Source organism: Bos indicus, chromosome 19, assembly GCF_029378745.1.
Source record: "Bos indicus isolate NIAB-ARS_2022 breed Sahiwal x Tharparkar chromosome 19, NIAB-ARS_B.indTharparkar_mat_pri_1.0, whole genome shotgun sequence".
Taxonomy (NCBI): Eukaryota; Metazoa; Chordata; class Mammalia; order Artiodactyla; family Bovidae; genus Bos; species Bos indicus.
Window position 1 is genome coordinate 29180882 of NC_091778.1, and position 21585 is coordinate 29202466.

At 51.9% G+C, this 21585-nt stretch overlaps 1 protein-coding gene across 2 annotated transcripts; it reads left to right on the forward strand.

The window, feature by feature from the left end:
* Positions 1–6503: 6503 nt before the first annotated feature.
* On the forward strand, positions 6504–18950 carry ARHGEF15 (Rho guanine nucleotide exchange factor 15). Of its 2 annotated transcripts, none has more exons than XM_019982045.2 (16): positions 6504–6629; positions 8713–9380; positions 9751–10083; positions 10307–10361; positions 11400–11458; positions 11562–11773; positions 11879–12039; positions 12203–12355; positions 12484–12613; positions 14499–14573; positions 14691–14783; positions 14864–15024; positions 15121–15273; positions 15602–15684; positions 15795–15899; positions 16809–18950. In XM_019982045.2, exons 2-16 carry the CDS (start codon positions 8762–8764, stop codon positions 16958–16960), a joined length of 2544 nt encoding a protein of 847 aa, XP_019837604.2. In that variant the 5' UTR covers positions 6504–6629; positions 8713–8761; the 3' UTR covers positions 16961–18950. The 2 variants fall into 2 exon arrangements, with proteins under 2 accessions (XP_019837604.2, XP_019837602.2); XM_019982043.2 differs by lacking the exon at positions 6504–6629 and adding an exon at positions 7133–7196.
* The last annotated feature ends 2635 nt before the right edge of the window (positions 18951–21585 follow it).

Sequence of the window (21585 nt, forward strand, 5' to 3'; positions counted from 1 at the left end):
AGCCTTCTAGACAGAAAAGAAGCCCCAGGTGTTTTGTACTCCATGAAGGATTCCACTGGAGTTCAAGGTCCTGGCCCTACCAGAGGCTAGTGGAACTCAACACTTCTTTCATCATGAGCTCCTCTCCACTGGAAGGGACTTTTTTTTTAAGCCACACTGCATGGTATGCAGAACATCTCCAACCAGGGATTGAACATGGGTCTCCTGCACTGAAAGTAGGAATCTTAACCACTGGACCACCAGGAAAGTCCCAGAAAGGACTTTTTTACATAAAGTGTGCTTCGGCCCTGCTTGTGTCACGTGCTCATGCCTGAACAAGTCTCGGTGGCTAGGGGAGAGGAAACGTGCTGACTGGCTGCTTCTGGTTCATACACTTCCCCAGAATGTACCGTGTGAACCTAGAATGATGGAAGGGTGGGTCCCTAAAAGGAAACTTGGTGCTGGTGCCAGAAGAGGGGGGAATGGGTGGGGAACTGATTAAAACTCTTGCTGTCCACTCCCCTACCTGATCAGAAGCCTCAGTGCCTGTTCAGCCCTGTCTGGTTGCCTGCAGGGTGGCCTCTGTGTGTTCCTCCTGCCCCACACCCCTTTTTCCATATCAGCTAAGATTCCCTTTCATGGTTCTCCAGATAGGCCTACTTCCCTCTTCACTGTGCCTGTACTTCCGCCATCTCCCCAAATGGTCACCCATGCCTTGTAAGATCCCCTGCAGGGGGGCATGGCAACCCACTCCAGTATTCTTGCCTAGAGAATCCCCATGGACAGAGGAGCTAAGCGGGCTACAGTCCATAGGGTTGTGAAGAGTCAGACACAAGTGAAGCAATTTAGCATGCATATGCCTTGCCTCTTAGCCTGGCCAAACTCTACCTGATTTTTAAGGAATAGTCTAAGTGCCTCTCCTCCACGAACCCTTTCTTAACAGCCAGGTGAGTGACGTAAGGAGGACTGAAGGAGGGTCAAGGCCGTCTGATGTGGAGGTTTAATAAAGGGGTGAAAGAGAAAGATCTAAGGATTCCTCTAGCCTCCCAGAAAAGAATCTTTGGGCAAAATCAAGACCAATCACGTTGAAGTTTCATTTTTATTTTTTTTAATTTCCATTTATTTTTTGGCCTCGCTGCACGGCTTGCACAACCTCAGTTCCCCTATCGGGGATTGAACCCTGGCCACAGCAGTGAAAGCCTGGAATGCCAACCACTAGGCCACCTGGGGACATTCCTTAATCATTTTTAAATTGAAAGTATTTTTGTTTTTCACAAAGATGTTTACTGCAGCATTCATTGTAATGGCAAAAACTGGAAGCTGTCCAAATGCCCTGCACTCAAGAATAAATTGAAGCATTTAAGATTCTTTCAGCAGTAAGTGACAGAAACCCAGCTCAAACTAGCTTAAGCACAAAAGAGAATTCAGTGGTTCTGGAAGCTGGGCAGTGCAAGGGGCTTAAGTGATGTTGGCAGGCCCTCTCCATCTCTTGCCTCTGTCTGCTTCTCTCCTGTGTGAGTTTCATTTTCTTCCACTATTGGCCAGGAGAAGGGAGGCCAAGATGCAGATGGCTCCTGACTCTTTTTATTCCTGCTTTGTGACCTTGAAAGAAAGAAAGCTGTCCTTTCCCAGAGATCTAGGGCGGAAGGCTGTCCCGGCATGAGTGAGTAGCCCATTCCTGGGCCAGTCTCTGTGGTCAGAGGAATGGAATCCTGTAATTGATTGAATCTGACTCCAGTGGCCAGGAGGAGGCTGCTGGTGTTGGCTGTCCCACTGGAACCACATGGAGTGGGGTGGAGGAATGAAGATTTTCCCAGGAGACTTTACTGTTGTTACCAGGATGGCAAAATCTAGTTGGTACAACATTACATTCCAGGAAAAAATACGGTTACACAGACTGTGTAACATGGCAAATAGTGATGAAGCAATGCTAGAAGAAGGCAGAAAACAGTATTGAAACTATGCTGGCACCTTTGGAAGATGGAAAAATAGAAAACTTTTGCTTGTTGTGGAAGAATTTATCATCATAATAAAACCTTCGGTGCCTTTGCAAAAACATTTGTACGATACATAAAATGTGTTTGTGCAAAAATAATGTGGCACACATGACAAAGCATGATTTTTCAGAACTCAGTTTCTTTTTGGAATGAGATGAGGGCTTCCCTGGTGGCTCAGAAGGTAAAGAATCTGCCTGCAATGCAGGAAACCCAGGTTTGATTCCTGGGTCAGGAAGATCCCCTAGAGAAAGAAATGGCTACCCACTCCAGGATTCTTGTCTACAGAATTCCGTGGACAGAGGAGCCTGGAAAGAGTCAGACATGACTAAGTGACTAACACTTTGACTTTTGGGGCATAAGTCATACTTTTCATCCTTCTGGCTGCTTTGAGCAGGGGACCCAATGGAATCTGTTTGTCACGAGTGCTACATCCTCATTGTAGCTCCAGGGAACTTGAGTTTCCCAAAACACGCTGGCTTGCCTTCAGGAGTACGGGAAGTCTCTCCCCAACAGGTGGGCAGGTGAAAAGCCTCCAGGTGGGTCTCTGAAAAGGATAGAGAGAGGACAAGGAAATAAGCTCAGGAAAGCCAGGAAGACCAGGTAAAAGTCCACAGGTAGGCCAGCCCACATAATTCCTCTTTTTCTGCTTACATCCTCACACAGACCTGGGGCAATTCAGGTAATACCAAGTGCCAACACGTTTGTAGCTAACAATCAGTGCTTTTGGGTTTTCTATTTTTCTTTTTGGCCTCTCTGTGTGGCTTCAGTTCAATTCAGTTCAGTCACTCAGTTGTGTCCGACTCTTTGTGACCCCAGGAATTGCAGCACACCAGGCCTCCCTGTCCATCACCAACTCCTGGAGCTTACCCAGACTCATGTCCTGGGTAATGTCGGTGATGCCATCCAGCCATCTCATCCTCTGTCGTCCCCTTCTCCTCCTGCCCCCAATCCCTCCCAGCATCAGAGTCTTTTCCAATGAGTCAACTCTTTGCATGAGGTAGCCAAAGTATTGGCAGTTTCAGCTTCAGCATCAGTCCTTCCAATGAACACCCAGGACTGATCTCCTTTAGGATGGAGTGGTTGGATCTCCTTGCAGTCCAAGGGACTCTCAAGAGTCTTCTCCAACACCACAGTTCAAAAGCATCAGTTCTTTGGCGCTCAGCTTTCTTTATAGTCCAACTCTCACATCCATACATGACCACTGGAAAAACCATAGCCTTGACTAGATGGACCTTTGTTGGCAAAGTAATGTCTGTGCTTTTCAATATGCTATCTAGGTTGGTCATAACTTTCCTTCCAAGGAGTAAGCGTCTTTTAATTTCAAGGCTGCAATCACCATCTGCTCTGATTTTGGAGCCCCCAAAAATAAAGTCTGACACTGTTTCCACTGTTTCCCCATCTATTTCCCATGAAATGATGGGACCAGATGCCATGATCTTCGTTTTTTGAATGTTGAGCTTTAAGCCAACTTTTTCACTCCCCTCTTTCACTTTCATCAAGAGGCTTTTTAGTTCCTCTTCACTTTCTGCCATAAGGGTGGTTTCATCTACATATCTGAGGTTATTGATATTTCTGCCAACAATCTTGATTCCAGTTTGTGCTTCTTCCAGCCCAGCGTTTCTCATGATATACTCTGCATATAAGTTAAATAAGCAGGGTGACAATATACAGCCTTGATGTACTCCTTTTCCTATTTGGAACCAGTTTGTCGTTCCATGTCCAGTTCTAACTGTTGCTTCCTGACCTGATATAGGTTTCACAAGAGGCAGGTCAGGTGGTCTGGTATTCCCATCTCTTGAAGAATCTTCCACAGTTTATTGTGATCCATATAGTCAAAGGCTTTGGCATAATCAATAAAGCATAAATAGATGTTTTTCTGGAACTCTCTTGCTTTTTCCATGATCCAGAGGATGTTGGCAATTTGATCTCTGGTTCCTCTGCCTTTCCTAAAACCAGCTTGAACATCTGGAAGTTCACGGTTCACGTATTGCTGAAGCCTGGCTTGGAGAATTTTGAGCATTACTTGACTAGCGTGTGAGATGAGTGCAATTGTGCAGTAGTTTGAGCATTCTTTGGCATTGCCTTTCTTTGGGATTGGAATGAAAACTGACCTTTTCCAGTCCTGTGGCCACTGCTGAGTTCTCCAAATTTGCTGCCATATTGAGTGCAGCACTTTCACAGCATCATCTTTCAGGATGTGAAATAGCTCAACTGGAATTCCATCACCTCTACTAGCTTTGTTCGTAGTGATGCTTTCTTTTTTTTTCATAGTGATGCTTTCTAAGGCCCACTTGACTTCACATTCCAGGATGTCTGGCTCTAGGTCAGTGATCACACCATTGTGATTATCTGGGTCGTGAAGATCTTTTTTGTACAGTTCTTCTGTGTATTCTTGCCACCTCTTCTTAATATCTTCTGCTTCTGTTAGGTCCATACCATTTCTGTCCTTTATTGAGCCCATCTTTGCATGAAATGTTCCCTTGGTGTCTCTAACTTTCTTGAAGAGATCTCTAGTCTTTCCCATTCTGTTGTTTTCCTCTATTTCTTTGCATTGATCGCTGAGCAAGGCTTTCTTATCTCTCCTTGCTATTCTTTGGAACTCCGCATTCAGACGCTTATGTCTTTCCTTTTCTCCTTTGCTTTTCGCTTCTCTTCTTTTCACAGCTATTTGTAAGGCCTCCTCAGACAGCCATTTTGCTTTCTTGCATTTCTTTTCCATGGGGATGGTCTTGATCCCTGTCTCCTGTACAATGTCATGAACCTCCATCCATAGTTCATCAGGCACTCTATCAGATCTAGGCCCTTAAATCTATTTCTCACTTCCACTGTATAATCAGAAGGGATTTGACTTAGGTCATACCTGAATGGTCTAGTGGTTTTCCCTACTTTCTTCAATTTAAGTCTGAATTTGGCAATAAAGAGTTCATGATCTGAGCCATAGTCAGTTCCTGGTCTTGTTTTTGCTGACTGTATAGAGCTTCTCCATCTTTGGCTGCAAAGAATATAATCAATCTGATTTTGGTGTTGACCATCTGGTGATATCCACGTGTAGAGTCTTCTCTTGTGTTGTTAGAAGAGGGTGTTTGCTATGAGCAGTGCGTTCTCTTGGCAACACTCTATTAGCCTTTGCCCTGCTTCATTCCGTACTCCAAGGCCAAAGTTGCCTGTTACTGCAGGTGTTTCTTGACTTCCTACTTTTGCATTCCAGTCCCCTATAATGAAAAGGACATCTTTTGGGGGTGTTAGTTCTAAAAGGTCTTGTAGGTCTTCATAGAACCGTTCAACTTCAGCATCTTCAGCGTTACTGGCTGGGGCATAGGCTTGGATTACAGTGATATTGAATGGTTCGCCTTGGAAATGAACAGAGATCATTTTGTCATTTTTGAGACTGCATCCAAGTACTGCATTTCGGACTCTTTTGTTGACCATTATGGCTACTCCATTTCTTCTAAGGGATTCCTGCCCACATGTGGCTTATGGGAACTTAATTCCCCAACCAGGGATTGAAACTGCATTCTCGACAGTGAAAGCACAGAGTCCTAGCCACTGGACCACTGTTAGGCACTGGACTGCCAGGGAATTCTCAGTTGTTATTATTTTTTGGCCGTGCCATACAGCTTGCAGTCTCTTAGTTCCCCAACCAGGGATTGAACCCAGGCCCCAGCACTGAAAGCACAGAGTGCTAACCAGTGGACTACCAAGGAATCCACACCTCCCCTGCCATTCAGTTATCTTTAAATGTTGAAGTTGCAAACCTAATAAAGACATTCCTATTTTAGTGAAAACAAAAAGCAGGATTTGTTTGGCTGCACATGTGCATTTAGCTGTCTCGATAGGGTCTCTGAGGCACTCTTGTAGAGGTTTCCTTTTCCTGGAACCCGGCAAGCATCTAGAGGTGAGGGCTGGGAGGTTGGATGTCTGGTCTTGGTGTGTGTGTGTGTGTGTGTGTGTGTTGGGAGGTTGGAAATCTGGTTCTGGGTATGTGTGTATGTGTTGGAAAGTTGGATCCCTGGTCCTGCGTTTGTGTATGTGTGTGTGTGGCAAAAGCAGGCACCTGGGTGTGGGCAAAGACCGCCAGAGTTCCTCACTGCCCTCCCTGCCTCTTCCTCCCACTCCCATCTTCCCATCTTCCCAGGGTGGGATGTGGCTCATTCCACCCCGTCAGCTGTTCTTATGACAGACACGGAGGCCTGGGAACTCTTCAATCACAAAGCAAATTACAGGTGAGAGGGGATCTCCTCCACCCCCGCCCACCCTCCCAGGGGTACTGACTCCCAGCCAATCAACAGCAAAACCTCCCAGTGGGACCTGGAGAGTCATGGGGCTGGGACCTTGAGAGACAGAGACTGAGAATGGGGAGCAGGCAGGGGGCCCAGCCAAGGGCATACCCACCTGGGGAATACCAAGACCTCCCCACTAAGTCCCACATCTGCATGTGCCACCTTCTTCCTCCTTTACACACACACACTCTCCCAACACAATGGCTGGGTGGGGCTGAGAACTGGCTTCCTTTGCAGAGATCTGAATCTGGGCCCACAGTTCCCGCCCCAGAAACACAGGAACAGACACACTCAGAGACCCGGCCTCACATTCCTTGCTCCAAGGGGCAGGCAGGACAGGCTGAAAATAGAAACTGCTTCCAAAGAGATAAAGGTAAATTCAGGGAGCGCTACTGCAGAGTTAGGGAGGGGGCGACTGGGGTAGGGATGGGGTTCCGTGGTGTGAAATGATGGGCTGGCTCACACCAAGGAGACAGGCTGGATACTGAAGGGATGGGCTGTCTCGTAAGGTGTGGGAGAGACGGTCAGACACGCTGTCAGGAGACATACCACACCACACCACAGCGACCCAGGGGTGTCTGGAGCCCATGCTCTACCTCCAGCCCAGCCTGGGCCGTGGTCACCCCATCCTGACCCCAGCCCTGTCCAGCCTGGGCCCCCACGAACCCCCTGTCCATGCAGCAATGTGGACCCAGGACAGAACATGCGCATACACAACAGTCCACTCTCCATGCCTGAGGTTCATCCTTTCCACAGACTCTGTTATCCTTGGAAACCTGGCATTCGGGGTCCCTCACATCTTCCAGAGCCCCAGTGTGCGCATGTGGAGTGTGCTGTGGTTGTGGGGGGGGGTGTCCGGTTGGGAGGAGGATCCGATTCCTGTTTCCTGCTCCTACTCACTCAGCCCCGGGAGGTGACCGAGAGTGGAGAGGACTTGAGGGTGAGTGCTTGGGCCGAGTACCTGGGTCCCTGAGAGAGGCCTGAGTGGGGGGTGGGGGAAGGAAGTAAGGGCTGATACCTGAGGGGGGCAGGGATCCCGGAGGGGGCAAGGCTGGGGAGGAGCTGGCCAGCTGGCGAGGCTACTGCCTGGGTCACCTAAGGAGCTTCCTGCCAGAACACAGAGGCCATTGAGCCGCGAGACTCACGGTCTACAGCCCCCAGCCCCCACCCCGCATCATTTCTCAGAAACCAATCTGGGGCTTAGAGGGACCTGACTCTCCTGCTGACTCCACAGGGAATGTGGGGGTGCAGGTCTTCCCGCTGTGACCCTTCAGCCTTCTCAGGCTTACAGGAGGAAGCGAGCCCATGCCCCAGCATCTTGCCCAAGTGGTCCTCACCTTCAGTCTGATCTGATCTCCTTCCTCACCACACTCTGGGCATCCTGGCAGGATCCAGGCTTCTACCCACTGGGGCCTCTCTCTGGGACCAGGTGGGGAGCAAGGAGGCAGACAGGGATGAGGATGGGGCAGGAGAGACCATGCCCGGGGCCTCCTGGTCTCCTGGGGTCAGAGGCTCCAGGAATCTTCATGGCAGGAAAAGGAGACTAAAAATAATCCGGAAAGGGAGAGTCCGGAGAGAGGAACTGGGAAATGGGGGGCGGAGGGCCCACTGGAGCAGGGAAGCTGTGATGTGGCCCAGGCACACACAGCACATATGCCCCACAGAGAAAGCACAGAACACACGCCCAACACCCCCATCTCACCCCACACACTGTGTACCCCACTCTCCCACTTTGTACCACATACGATAGACACACTTTTTTTTTTTTCCAAATATTTATTTGGGCCAGATTGAGCTCTTAAGTTGCGGCACACAAACTCTTAGCTGAGGCATGCAGGATCTAATTTCCTGATCAGGTATCGAACAGGGGCCCCCTGTACGGGGAGTGTGGAGTGTTAGACACCGGATGGTCAGGGAAGTCCCAACAGATACGCTCCTGAAACACAGCATCCAACACCCAGTTCATATATTAATAGCAGCAGCAGCAGCGCACACATGCCATGTCCATGCTTAAACCACACACACAAAAGTTCACAACACACAGACACGGAACACAGTTCCTGAGATAGACACTTAGCTGCATGCCCTATTTCCCTTGCTGATCCAGTCCTCTCCCAACTTGGGTCTCTATCCAGGTGCCCACACTCTGGCCTCTGTCTCCTCTGGCCTGATTGTGACAGCAGAGGTCAAAAGATGGAGTGAGATGGAGGCTGGGGGGTGTGGGGGTGGGGTTTCAGAGTTCTCAGGAAATGGAATAAGGAGGATTGAGAGGTTATGAGAAAAGACAGTGGAAATGGGGAGGGAAGAGAGGAAGTGCCCCCACCTCTACTCCTGAGCCTAAAATCTCAGCTCATTTGCCTGCAGACATTCTGCTCAAAGGTCTTGGTCTACTCACGCAGGAGCGTGGGGGGTGCAAAGGGCACTAAGGGTCTCTCTTTCTGCCCCCTCTTCCTCAGGGGATGACTCCAGCAGTGTACCCCACTCCTTGGAAGAGCTCAGAGGAAGATGTCAGCCCAGTCTCTTCCGGAAGCAACACCCCCCACCCAGAAGCCCCCTCGGATCATCCGCCCCCGCCCCCCTTCTCGCGCCAGGGCTACCCAGTCCCCAGGGCCCCACCACAACGGCTCCTCTCCACAAGAATCTCCCCTCACCGCCAATGAGGCACCAAGCCCCATGTGCACCCCCATGTTCTGGGAGCCCCCAGCCCCATCTCTCAAGCCCCCCGCCCTTCTGCCCCCATCAGCTTCTAAAGCCAGCCTCGACTCCCAGACTTTTCCAGACTCTTTTCCAGACTCTTCCGACACCCCCAGCCCAGTGTCCCGGCGCTCCATCTCCCCAGAGACTACTCCCCGGTCTCCAGTACCCCCACCCAAACCCTCTGGGTCACCCCGCATGGCTCTGCCCCTGCTCCCCACGACCCAGGTCCCCGACCAGGATGGCTCTGCCTCGGCCCCAGGCACTGTGCGCAGACTGGCTGGCAAGTTCGAATGGGGGACTGAAGGCAGAGTCCAGGCTGCGGACACCCTGGAGCCAAGTCCCCCAGGGGGAGTGGATGTGAATGGGGAGAGAGAGACTCCCCAGGGCAACCTCACTGGGAGCGGGTCCCAGGAGAACGGCACTCCAGGTAAGCTGGGCTGGGCTCAATCCAGCTCCTCTTTTTCATTCTCAGGGCTTTACGATTTTTTTTGGAGGGGTGGAGTTACACCCTGGGGGTGTAACCAGGGATCGAACCCATGCCTCCAGCATTGGAAGTGCAGAGTCCTAACACTAAACTGCCAGGCAAGTTCCTTAGATTGGGTACTTTAAGAGGCTACTTTTTAAAAAATGGATTCCATACTTTGAAAATCTGGTTTTAATACTTCTGGAGCTTTGAAGAGAGCCTGAAGGTGAGAGATGCCTAGCACTGACCTCTAGTTCCTGCTGCTGCACAGGTTAAGGGGAGGGAGGAGGCCTGGGGAGGGGGGCTGTCCTAAGGAGGCCCCTGTCTCCCACAGGTGCTGGGCTGGCCTGCCCTCCCTGCTGCCCCTGTGTCTGCCACGTGGGCCGGCCTGGCCTGGAGCTCCGATGGGTGCCAGTGGGGGGCTATGAGGATGGCCCCAGGGTCCCTTGCCGGGCCTCCCCACTGCGGGCCTCCCGCTCCCGCCCCAGCCCTTCAAGCCTCAGCCACCCCCCAGTCGTCCTCACATCCTACCGCTCCACTGCTGAGCGCAAACTCCTGCCACCCCTCAAACCCCCTAAACCAACTCGGATCAGACAGGACATCACCATCTCTGGGGAGCCCCCACAGCCTGATCTCGATCCGCCCTCTGAAGATGGAATCCAAAGAGGTACAGGGCCCGAGGGATGGGCCTCAGGGCTGGGAAGAGACTGGGTGGAGATGTAGCGTTCTAAACACCAACTCACTACAACCCCCGACAAGCCCTGGGCTTCTTGTTCCTCCACCAGCTGCTGCTCCGGAGCTGACAGTTGTAGTTTCTATAGTAACAGTCTTTGCTGGGCTGGGGTCAGGAGTCCTGGGCTGGTGATTCTTCACTCTGGGTTCTCTCTTAGGGGACAGTCCTGATGGTGCTCCTCAGAATGATTCTCCAGCCACCACGGAGGGCAGGTACTGAACACCTAGATACTCCTTCCTGAAAACAGACTAAACTTTGTGTGTGTGTGTGTGTGTGTGCGCTAAGTCACTTCAGTCGGGTCTGACTATTGCGACCCAGAAGCCTGCCAGGCTCCTCTGTCCATGGGAGTCTCCAGGCAAGAATACTGGAGTGGGTTGCCACGCTCTCCTCCAGGGGATCTTCCCAACTCAGGGATGGAACCCGAGTCTCTTTAAGTCTCCTGCACTGGCATGCAGTTCTTTACCACTAGTGCCACCTGGGAAGCCCAGACTAAACTTTGGGTCCACCTAAATCCCACCCCAAGCATCGAGTGAAGAAGAGCTGGGCCTCTAGGGACAAGCAGCCCCAGTTTCTAACCCCAGCTCTGTCCCTTATCAGCTATGTGACCTCAAACATTCACTTAACCTTTCTGGGTCTCAGCCTCCTCACCTGTGAAATTGGGGTAAACATACCAAATACTTAATAAGTGGCTGGGGTCTGATACTGGTGAAGAGTCAGGCCCATACTAAGTCATTTTAGTTGCCCCACTTTGAGCCTCTATTGAAATTATTGTCCACAAATCCATGTGGCAACCAGGAACATTTCTCCTGTGTTACCTGGGCCCATCAGTTCTTTCACCACCATCATCAGAGTTAATCTGAGACCATCAATTTATTCAGCATTTACTGGAGTTTAGTCTCCTGGGTTTTCACTTTGGGTGAATGGGTGTGCGGTGGTGCTGATGACCAGAACAGAGTGGGGGGAGGTGTAACAGCTGAGCTAAGTTGCACTGAGGCACATACAGGACATTCCAGACAGTGGTCCTTCCATGAAAGCCCTGGAGATGGAGGCTACAAGTGTACAGTGTCCAGAGGTTGAGATAACAGGAATGGACGGGGCCCGCTTAGGGCCTCACATACCACAGGCACATAAAACAAGCTGGGGTTTGGCTAGGGTCCCTACATACGACCTGGACGTCGGTTGTGTACCCCTGCACAGTATCATGTGAATAGCTGTGTTTTGAGGAACTCCATCCCTTTCTCTTTCCACAGGGAGGAAGAGGAGCTGGAGGAGCTGAAGGAGCAGAACTGGGAGCTGCCCCTGCAGGATGGTGAGGGCTGCTGGACCCCGGGGTGCCTGCTGAGACCCAGCTAGCAGCGCGGACCGGCTAGGTGGGGCACGGGACTTCCCTGATGTGCCTGTCTGCTCTCCAGAACCGCTTTACCAGACCTACCGCGCAGCCGTGCTGTCAGAGGAGCTGTGGGGGGTCGGTGAGGATGGGGGTCCGGCTTCAGCAAACGCTGGGGAAGCTCCCACCTTCGCCCGTCCCCCGGGCCCTCGAAACACGCTGTGGCAGGAGCTTCCGGCTGTGCGAGCCAGCGGCCTCCTGGACACCCTGAGTGCCCAGGAGCGGCGGATGCAGGAGGTGGGCGTCCCTGGGCTCGGTGCGGGGCGCGGAGGGGAGGAGCCTGGGCCCCAGGCCTGGGCTGGGAGCTGGGCTTTCCATTCGCACCCTGCGCATCCTCCTTAGAGCCTGTTCGAGGTGGTGACATCGGAGGCTTCGTACCTGCGCTCCCTGCGGCTGCTGACCGACACCTTCGTGCTGAGCCAGGCGCTCCGGGACACACTCACCCCCCGGGATCACCACACCCTCTTCTCCAACGTGCAGCGAGTCCAGGGAGTCAGTGAGCGGTCAGTGGGGTCCCCACCTTTCTGCTGGGCAAGCCTGGGGTAGGGGGAAAGCACGGCTTCTCAGCTCTGTCTCGGGGGCCTTCCCTCCAGAAGTCGGGGGGTGGGGCGGTGGGCACCCCAGGCTCTCTGCCCCGCCTCCAGTGCGTGTTCCCCACTCCCGCAGTTTTCTGGGGAAGTTACTGTCCCGGGTGCGCGCTTCCCCCCACATCCGTGACCTGTGCGACGTGGTGCACGCGCATGCCGTGGGACCTTTCTCCGTGTACGTGGACTATGTGCGGAACCAGCAGTATCAGGAGGAGACCTACAGCCGCCTGATGTGAGTGTAGTAGTGGAAGGGTCACCCGTGCGGGAGGAAGCCGGGGTACAGGGGCAGGGTCCAGGCCGGGGCAGGTCGCGGGTGATTAGGGTTTCCAACCAGACGCCAGCCTGCTCCTGCTTCCGTAGGGACACGAACGTTCGCTTCTCCGCGGAGCTGCGGCGGCTGCAGAGCCTTCCCAAGTGCCAGCGCCTCCCGCTGCCCTCCTTCCTGCTCCTGCCCTTTCAGCGCATCACGCGGCTCCGCATGCTGCTGCAGGTACCGCGTCCTAGCCTGGGCCCTTTTTGGCCCCACCAGCCCTGATGGGGCCTCCTGCCCCGCCATCACCATTTCCCTCCCCACCAGGAACACAGCAAACCCCTAAGTTAGGACTCAAAATCGGGGGCCCTCCATCTAGGACACTCCCTACCCCCAAGCCCTATCTGGAGTTACCCAAACGTTTCAGGAAGTGGTCTGGTGCAGGAGAAGAGCCTCTGGCTAGAGACCTGAGTTCTGGTCTTAGCTCTGCTGCTAACTGGCTGAGCCACTCTGGGCATGCCCCCTTTTCTCTCTCCAGGTCTCAGGGTGAATGTGGTGAGTGGTTTTTGAGGTCTTCTCAGGCCATATCTTTGACTGTGTGCCTTCCCAGTGGAGATGATATCATCTCCAAGGAGGCAGAAACTCCTCCTTTGAGGGGTAAAAACATGTTAAATATTCCACTGGTTGTGGTACTCCGAAAGGCCAGAGTACCTAAATAGATATACAGTGTATCAATGGTATTAAAATTTCATGGTGGGGGGTGGGGCAATGTCTAAATAGGCTCCTTAGAGGGGTGATACTGAAAAAAGTGGTGAGAAACACTCTTCTACTGTAGAGAAGAAAATTCTCCCTGAACCAATGTGGGGATCTCAGGGTGAAGAGCCCTCAGTTATGTTTCCAGTGTCTTAATGTCTTATTCAGCTTTATATAGGAGCTGCCCTGCTGGCTCAGTGGTAAGCAATCCCCTTGCCAATGCAGGAGACATGGGTTTAATCCCTGGGTCAGGAAGATCCCCTGGAGGAGGAAATGGCAACCTACTCCAGTATTCTTGCTGGGATAATCCCATGGACAGAGGAGCCTGGTGGGCCACAGTCCATGGGTTGCAAAGAGTTGGACGTGACTGAGCTCACACGCACCACCTTATATATCCCCAGTGTAGACAACAACAGCATAATTATGATCAGGAGGATGGCTCTAATCATAATAGCTAAGCAACTCTTGAGTGTCTTTTCTAGATGTTCTAAGTGCTACACACCTGTTTAACCTTACTAATGACTGTGTGAGGCTAGGAACTGTTGTCGGTCCCACTTTATAGATAAGGAAACTGAGGCTCAAAGAGGTTAAATAACTTGCCACAGGTCATACAGATAATATTCAATAATTGATGGATACAAACTTCAAATCCAGGTACTCTTAATTCCATGCTATGTTGCTTCTACTAATTATTTTTTTGTCGCTTAGTCATGTCCAACTCTGGGACACAGGCCCGAATACTGGAGTGGGAAGCCTTTCCCTTCTTCAGGGGATCTTCCCAACCCAGGGATTGAACCCAGGTTTCCCATATTTCAGGCAGTTCTTTACCAACTGAGCTATCAGGAAGCCCTCTAATATAATAATAGTTGTGGTTAATAATTATTAAAATAATAGCAACCTTCTTTTCAGCATTTACTATGTCCCAAAGACTATGCTAAGTACTTTATATAGATTTCCTTATTGAATTCTCACAATGCTATTGATTTGGTCAGTAGAAATTATCCCCATTTTACAGATGGGGAAACTAAGAGAGGAGAGGTAATGTGAGTTGCTCAGGGTTATGCAGACAATGAATGGCGAGGCTAGTGCCCCAGCCCTGTGAACCCCAAAATGCCAAGCCAAGTGGGGTCCTCTGAGTTGCAACCCCTCTGAATCCCAGGGCTGCAGAGCAGGGGTCCAATTACCCTTCCTCTTTGTTCCCGACAGAGGATGAGATGGTTGGATGGCATCACCGACTCAATGGACATGGGTTTGGGTGGACTCCAGGAGTTGGTGATGGACAGGGAGGCCCGGCGTGCTGTGGTTCATGGGGTCGCAAAGAGTCGGACACAACTGAACTGAGCAACTGAACTGAACTGAACTTTGTCCCCAGAATATCCTGCGTCAGACAGAGGAGGGGTCCAGCCGCCAGGAGAATGCCCAGAAGGCCCTAGGTGCTGTCAGTAAGGTGGGAGGGGGATGCTGGGGCTAGGGGAGGTGAGGAGGTGGGAGGGAGGGATGGGTGGAGGGGGTGAGATGGGTGTAGGCGGTGGGAAGGGTGGGTGATTCAGCTTCCCTTACCCAGATCATTGAGCGGTGCAGTGCCGAGGTCGGACGCATGAAACAGACAGAGGAGCTGATCCGGCTCACGCAGAGGCTGCGCTTCCACAAAGTCAAGGTTAGCCCCCCGCCCAGGCTCCGGGATTCCCTTTCCCCATGGTGCTGTGAGGTCAGAATCTCCTCCCTGCTTCTTCACAGGCCCTGCCCCTGGTCTCCTGGTCCAGGCGCCTGGAGTTGCAGGGGGAACTGACAGAGTTGGGGTGCAGGAGGGGAGGCGTGCTCTTTGCCTCGCGCCCCCGCTTCACCCCCCTCTGCCTGCTGCTCTTCAGTGACCTGCTGCTCATCACTCAGCCCAAGAGGTGGGTCCCAGGGAGGGAGGGAGCCCAGGCAGGGGTGGGGAGGAGGAGTCCAGCTAGACCTCTGCTCTCCCTCTGAACCTCCTCTTCCCTGGGCAGTGGACAGCGGCTACAGGTTCTGGATTATGCCCATCGCTCCCTGGTCCAGGCCCAGCAGGTCCCAGACCCATCTGGCCCCCCTACGTTCCGCCTCTCTCTTCTCAGCAACCACCAGGGCCGCCCCACACACCGGCTACTCCAAGCTTCATCCCTGTGAGTTGTGTCTCCTTCAGAAAACACTCTGGGCAGGGTGTGTGTGTGAGAGTGTGTGTGTGTGTGTGTGTGTGTGTTTCCCTGGTGGTCCAGTGGTTGAAACTCCATGCTTCCACTGCAGGGGGCACAGGTTCAATCTCTGGTCAGGGAACTAAGATCCAGCAGGTGCCACCGAAAAAGAAAACACCCTGGGGGACCCACTCCTGACCCTTACCTGACCTCTCAGAGTCCACCACCCTCCCCACAAAGTCTCTCCTCCGAAGCCCCTGGCTAACCCCCAGGAGGATCTCCTGGGCCAAAGGTGACGCCTTCCCTATGTTCTCACCAGATCAGACATGCAGCGCTGGCTGGGCGCCTTCCCTACCCCAGGCCCCCTTCCCTGCTCTGCAGACACCGTCTATGAGGACTGTGGTGAGTGTCCCCAAGAGGGGAGGAGGGAAGGAGAAGGGAGTCTTCAAGGAATATGGGGGAGAAGCTAAAAAGAGCCTGGATCCCACTGTGATGTCACCCACCCCAACCAGACTGTTCCCAGGAACTCTGTTCGGAGCCTTCCACACCCACCAAGACAGAGGGACGAAATGTGGAGTCCAGGGCTCCCCCCAAGCACCTTCACAAGAACCCTGAAGGTGAGAGATTCTTTTATTCATTCATTCAATAAATATTTATTCAGCATTTATGAGATACCACTCACTGTTCTCAGCACTGTGTACCAGACACGCAGATATCCTTGCCCTGCTATACTATACATTCAAGTAGAGGTAAAACTATAAAGAACAAACAAGATAAATAAGGGGAAAAGTGCTGTGGAAAATCAAAGGTGAAGCAGAGTCAAGGAGGTTAAGAGTCTCCAGGTTGGGTAGGGTTACACGTTTAAACAGGGAGGTCAAGGGACTTCCCTGGTAGATTGGTCGTTAAGATGCTGCACTCCCAATGCAGGGGGCCTGGCTTCAATCCCTAGTCAGGGAAATAGATCCCATATGCTGGAACTAAGAGTTCTCATGGTGCAACTAAACCCCTCTGTAGCCAAATAAATAAACAAACAGTAAGTAGAGAGGGTGAGGCGGATCTCACAGGCACCCTGTGGACAGTGGCTTGGTGAAAGAATTTAGGCACATGGTGTCTGGTGTAGGAGTGTCCCAAAGGGATGCAGGAGTCAGGCCAGTGTGTTTGACGAGCGGTAAGAAAGCCAGTGTGACAAGAGGGAGTGAGGAAAGGAGAGAGAAGCAGATGAGGTCATAGGGGTAACTGGAATCAGGTCACGAGGGTCCTCATAGGTTCCTGTAAAAACTCTGGCTGTCACTCTGAGTGAGATGAGCAGTCAACGCAGGGCTTTATGGGAGGGACCCCACCTCTCTCTGATGCTGCTGTCACATCCACCTGTAATGGCCTCCAATGCTCCAAGGCTTTTCCACTAATTCCCACGCCTGCCACGGCCCTCAGGCATTAGACCCCACTGGGCCTCCCTTCCCGTCCCCCTGCCCCCCGACCTGCCCTCTGCCCTGGACCCACTTAGGCCCTTGTGTCTTCTTTTTTAGGCTGGCTGAAAGGGCTTCCTGGAGCCTTCCCTGCCCAGTTGGTGTGTGAAGTCACAGGGGAACATGAAAGGAGGAAGCACCTTCGTCAGCACCAGAGACTCCTGGAGGCTGTTGGGCCGTCTTCAGGCCCCCCCGATGCCCCCCCACCCTAATGCATGATGGTGTGTGGAGGGGAGCAGCGCAAGTCAGGACAGCTGGCAGCCTGACACAGAGAGAACAAAGCCCATCCATGCACTGGATTCGCTGTCAGTGGAAACGCTACCTCAGTGGCAACCAATAGGGACTGAGCTTCAAGACTGGGCAGCCAATGAAAACAGGGCCGTCTGAGCCCACGCAGGAGGGAGAATGAAGATGGCTTGAGTGGGTTGCCAGTGGAGGCAGAGGCTTAGTGCAGAGCGGACAGTAGGTGGTGAGCCTCTGGCCAGTGAGTATCCCTGCTATGCTCACAGCCAAAGAAGAGGATTCTAGGTCAAGGCAGTTAAAAGAGGGCTGCATTTGAGATAAAGTCCTAGGATCAAATAGCCAATAGCAGGGATATGTCCAGATGGTGATCTGGGCCCAAGAGACCAATAGGAACCCTGCTTGGTGCTATAGCAATCACTGTCTTGTCTTTCGAGTCTGGGAAGTATTAGATTCCATTCCTGAGGTGCCTCCTGTATCCTCTTAAGCCACTTCCTTTCTTCTAGAAGAATCCAGAGTATGTCTCAGAGAATCTGTGTGTGTGCATATGTCTGTATATGTATTAAGGAGGGTGATTTTTTGGAACATGGTGTGTATGGTTTTGCCTCCTTGCCAGATAACTGAGTGCTCTATTTCTTCCCTCACCCCTCATTTTTCCCATTAGTCTCCTCAAAAAGACACTAGGTCTGAGCTCCAGAGGCAAATGTGCTGGGTATGGCTTGGTAGCCAGAGGCCAGAGCTGGGGATGAGAGAGTCCTGGGTTCTGGGTCTCTTGGAGGCCAGAGACACCAAGCAGCCTTGCAGAGGAGTCTGAAGGACTGAAGATGGCCAGTAGCTGGGGTCTGAGGCCTCCTGAAGTTTGTAGGCCCTTCTCCTTGCCCAAAGTTTGGCCCCCATAATCCCTACTTGCAGATCATCCAGCCTGAACCATAACCAGCCATCCAGCCTCAGCCTCAGGCTTCAGACTGACTCTGGGCCCCAGGTTTGGGTGAGCTTCAGCTGTGGCTCTTGAGCCAACTGAGCCTCTAGGGCTTTCTTGCCTTCATCATGATCCTTTCACAGAAAGACTGGCCCAAGCAGTGGGAGAGAACAGAGAGCCAGTGTTGCTGCCTAACCCCACCCAGAGCATCTGCTTACAGATGAGAAACTGGCACGATGCCAGAGGAGGAAGTGAGGGACAGACAGAGCAGAGCAGACAATTGCGGGCAAATGGCATCACTCCTTCCCTTCAGCTCACGCATGGCAACTTGCCTGGGACATAAACTGCCATGCCCTTCACAAGAGAGTGCAAGAACTCTGAGGGATCCAGAGGGAGAAAGGTACTGGCATTTGGCTTGTCCATGACTTTGGAGATTGACCCAGCACAGTGCCTGGCATATGAGATGCCATGCCATGCTTAGTCACTTAGTCGTGTCCAACTTTTTGCAACTCACTGTAGCCTGCCAGGCTCCTCTGTCCATGGGATTTTCCAGGCAAGAATACTGGAGTGGGTTGTCATTTTCTTCTCCAGGGGATCTTCCCAACCCAGGGATCAAACCTGTGTCTCCTATGTCTCCTGCATTGCAGATGGATTCTTTACCCACTGAGTCATCACTGTCAAGAAATATTGGTGGAGCTGTGTTGAGGCTTTCTGGGGGACCAAGTTTTTAAAGCAGGAGTGGTTTCTAAATGTGACTCTATTAGGGGGAGCAGAGCTGGTTGAAAAGGTATTTTTTGAGAGCAGGGGTCAGCTCTGCTGGGAACTGGGGCTTGGAGAGCAGGTGCAAGGCCTGAATGTGCTGATGCTCATAGCTTCCGAGGGATCTTGGACAGTATGGTGGTGGGAGAGTTTCAGGTGCTGGAGCAGGGAGCTGCAGGTTGGGAAAAGGACAGGTAGAGCCAGATATAGCTGGGACTTGGGCAAGTGAAGAACACAAAAGGCAATCAGTCAGCAATAAATGTCCTTTACTGAGCAGCCACACATCTCTGTGTTTAATTCATTTCTACATCTGTTCATTGAGTGCCTTCTATGAGCTAGGCACTCTTCTAGGATCTGAGGATACAGAGATGAAAAAGACAAGGACCTTGCCCTTAAGGAGCTTACATTCTGGGGAAGTTGCTAAGTAAACAATTTAATAACTAAGATAAGATCAGATAGAAGTGATTACTTTGAAGAAAATGCAAAAAAGGCTATGATACAGAGTAGTGTGTGTGTGTGTGTGTGTGCATGTGTGTGTGTATGCATGTGTGTGTGTATGTGTGTGGCTTTGGGGAAGAGCCTGGAGGAGATGATGTTAAACTGAGACCCAAATAACAAGAAGGAAGCATCTGGGAAGATCTGAGCAAATAACACTCTAGGGGTGGCAACAAAGGGCTGAAGTCCAGGAAGAGAAGGCAGTGGTCATGGGGAGGGAACTGACCTACATGCTAACAAGTTTCCTGGGGGCTGGGGTGGGGTGTCACTCCACAGAAACTCCCCTCGTCCTCTGATACTCAGAGACACACAGACACATCCAGAGGCACGAAAAGCTGCACATGTATCCCACATATATGTTCCCTCCCAAATCCTCAGTCCCTTCCCGAATCCTGCCATTTAAGGAAACCTCCAGGCTCCAAGCCAGAGATTCTGATATTGGGACAATGGAAAGATGGAAATCAGTTAAGAGTTTTTTGGGGAATTGCATTATGGCTAAGACTCGGAGCTCCCAATGCAAGGGGCTTTGGGTTTGATCTCTGTTCAGGGAACTAGATCTTACATGCTACAACTAGAGATCCCAGCGTGCTGTGTGCTCAGTCACTCAGTCCTGTCCGACTCTTTGTGGCCCTTTGGACTTCAGTCTACTAGGCTTCTCTGTCCATGGGATTTTTAAAACAAGAATACTGGAGTGGGTTACTATTTCCTCCTCCAAATGCCATAACTGAGACCTGGCACAGCCAAATAAATAAATTGGGGGACGTGAAAGAATGAAAATATAACCACATGTTCCAAAGAGACTGAAAAGACAGGAGGGGAGGGGACTGTCCTGTTCCTGTTATCTCAGGGGTCCCTTTCCATTTTGGGGTGACCTGAGTGTGTGTATGTGTATGCACAGTCCTGGAGAGGTCTGCATTTTGCATGTCTGTTGGAGAAGACCAAGAGGCAGAAAGCACAGTGGTACAGCAAAGAAGCAGATGTGAGAGAATGAGGACTTCATGGGAGAAGGAATGGGGCCCAGGCAACAAAGACAGAGGAGATGGAATAGTGTAGTGTGTAGAGGTGGTCCAGGTGGTAGTGAGTGACTTGGGTCTCATACATTCTCTCCCTCCCTCTCCTGAGCACCTTCTGCCAGGTGTCCACCTCTCTGCCTTAGCTATCTACAGCCTTCTCCTGGTGTCCATCACCTTCTCTGTTCTGTGTTGTCCCCTGCCCCAACTTTTTGCCCTTCTGGATTGCCTTCTGCAGTTTCCTGTAGGAAGGCCCATGGGAGGAGAAGTCTCTCTCAGTGCTGCCTTGACTGACATTCCAGGCATGGCTACAAACACCCAGGTGGTAGAGAGGCTTACTGCCTGGCTAGGGGCATCCTCGGAGATGGCAATAGCACCCCACTCCAGTATTCTTGCCTGGAGACTCCCATGGACAGAGGAGCCTGGTAGGCTGCAGTCCATGGGGTCGCTAAGAGTCGGACACGACTGAGCGACTTCACTTTCACTTTTCACTTTCATGCATTGGAGAAGCAAATGGCAATCCACTCCAATGTTCTTGCCTGGAGAATCCCAGGGATGGCGGAACCTGGTGGGCTGCGGGATCACACAGAGTCGGACACGACTGAAGTGACTTAGCAGCAGCAGCAGGGGCATCCTGGAGCTGCCATTACCCCATTCCTCATATTCTATCATCTGAGGGGGTAGAAGAAACAAACATTTTCACAGCCTTAGGAAAAGCCTTCCTACTCGTTGGGAGGACTGATGCTGAAGCTGAAACTCCAGTATTTTGGTCATCTGATGTGAACAGCTGACTCACGGGAGAGTCCCTGATTCTGGCAAAGATTGAGGGCAGAGGAGAAGAGGGCATCAGAAAATGAGATGGCTGGATGGCATCACCGAAGCAACAGACATGAACTTGGGCAAACTTCGGGAGATGGTGAGGGACAGGGAGGCCTGGCATGCTGCAGTCCATGGGGTTGCAAAGAGTCGGACATGACTGGGTGAGCAAACAGCAAGGAAAAGTGCATGTATATCTCAGACCTGGAAGAAGTGACTCGGGGGACAGATTGGGGAAGCCAGGCCTCTGTTGGGGGTAGTCAGTGTGTGTTCTCTCTACTCACAGCTCTGCTCCTCATGTTTGTGGCACCCATATTTGGGGAGTCAATGAGAATACAGGTAGGATTGGGCACTGACCTCCCTCTGCACTGACCCTTCTATGGGCTCTGGGTCAACATCGTCGTGGCCACTGTTTCCTTATTGCAGGACAGGTGGGCTGCAATCATGACCTTGAGCAGCAAGTGAGTGAGAGGAGCCTGCTTTTCCCTGCAGCCATTCCACAGGCTGAGCTGAGGTTCTAGTAGTCACAGGTTCCAGTAGTCACAGGGACACTTGGCGAACGCAACATGCTGTACATTGGACAATGCCTGATAAAATC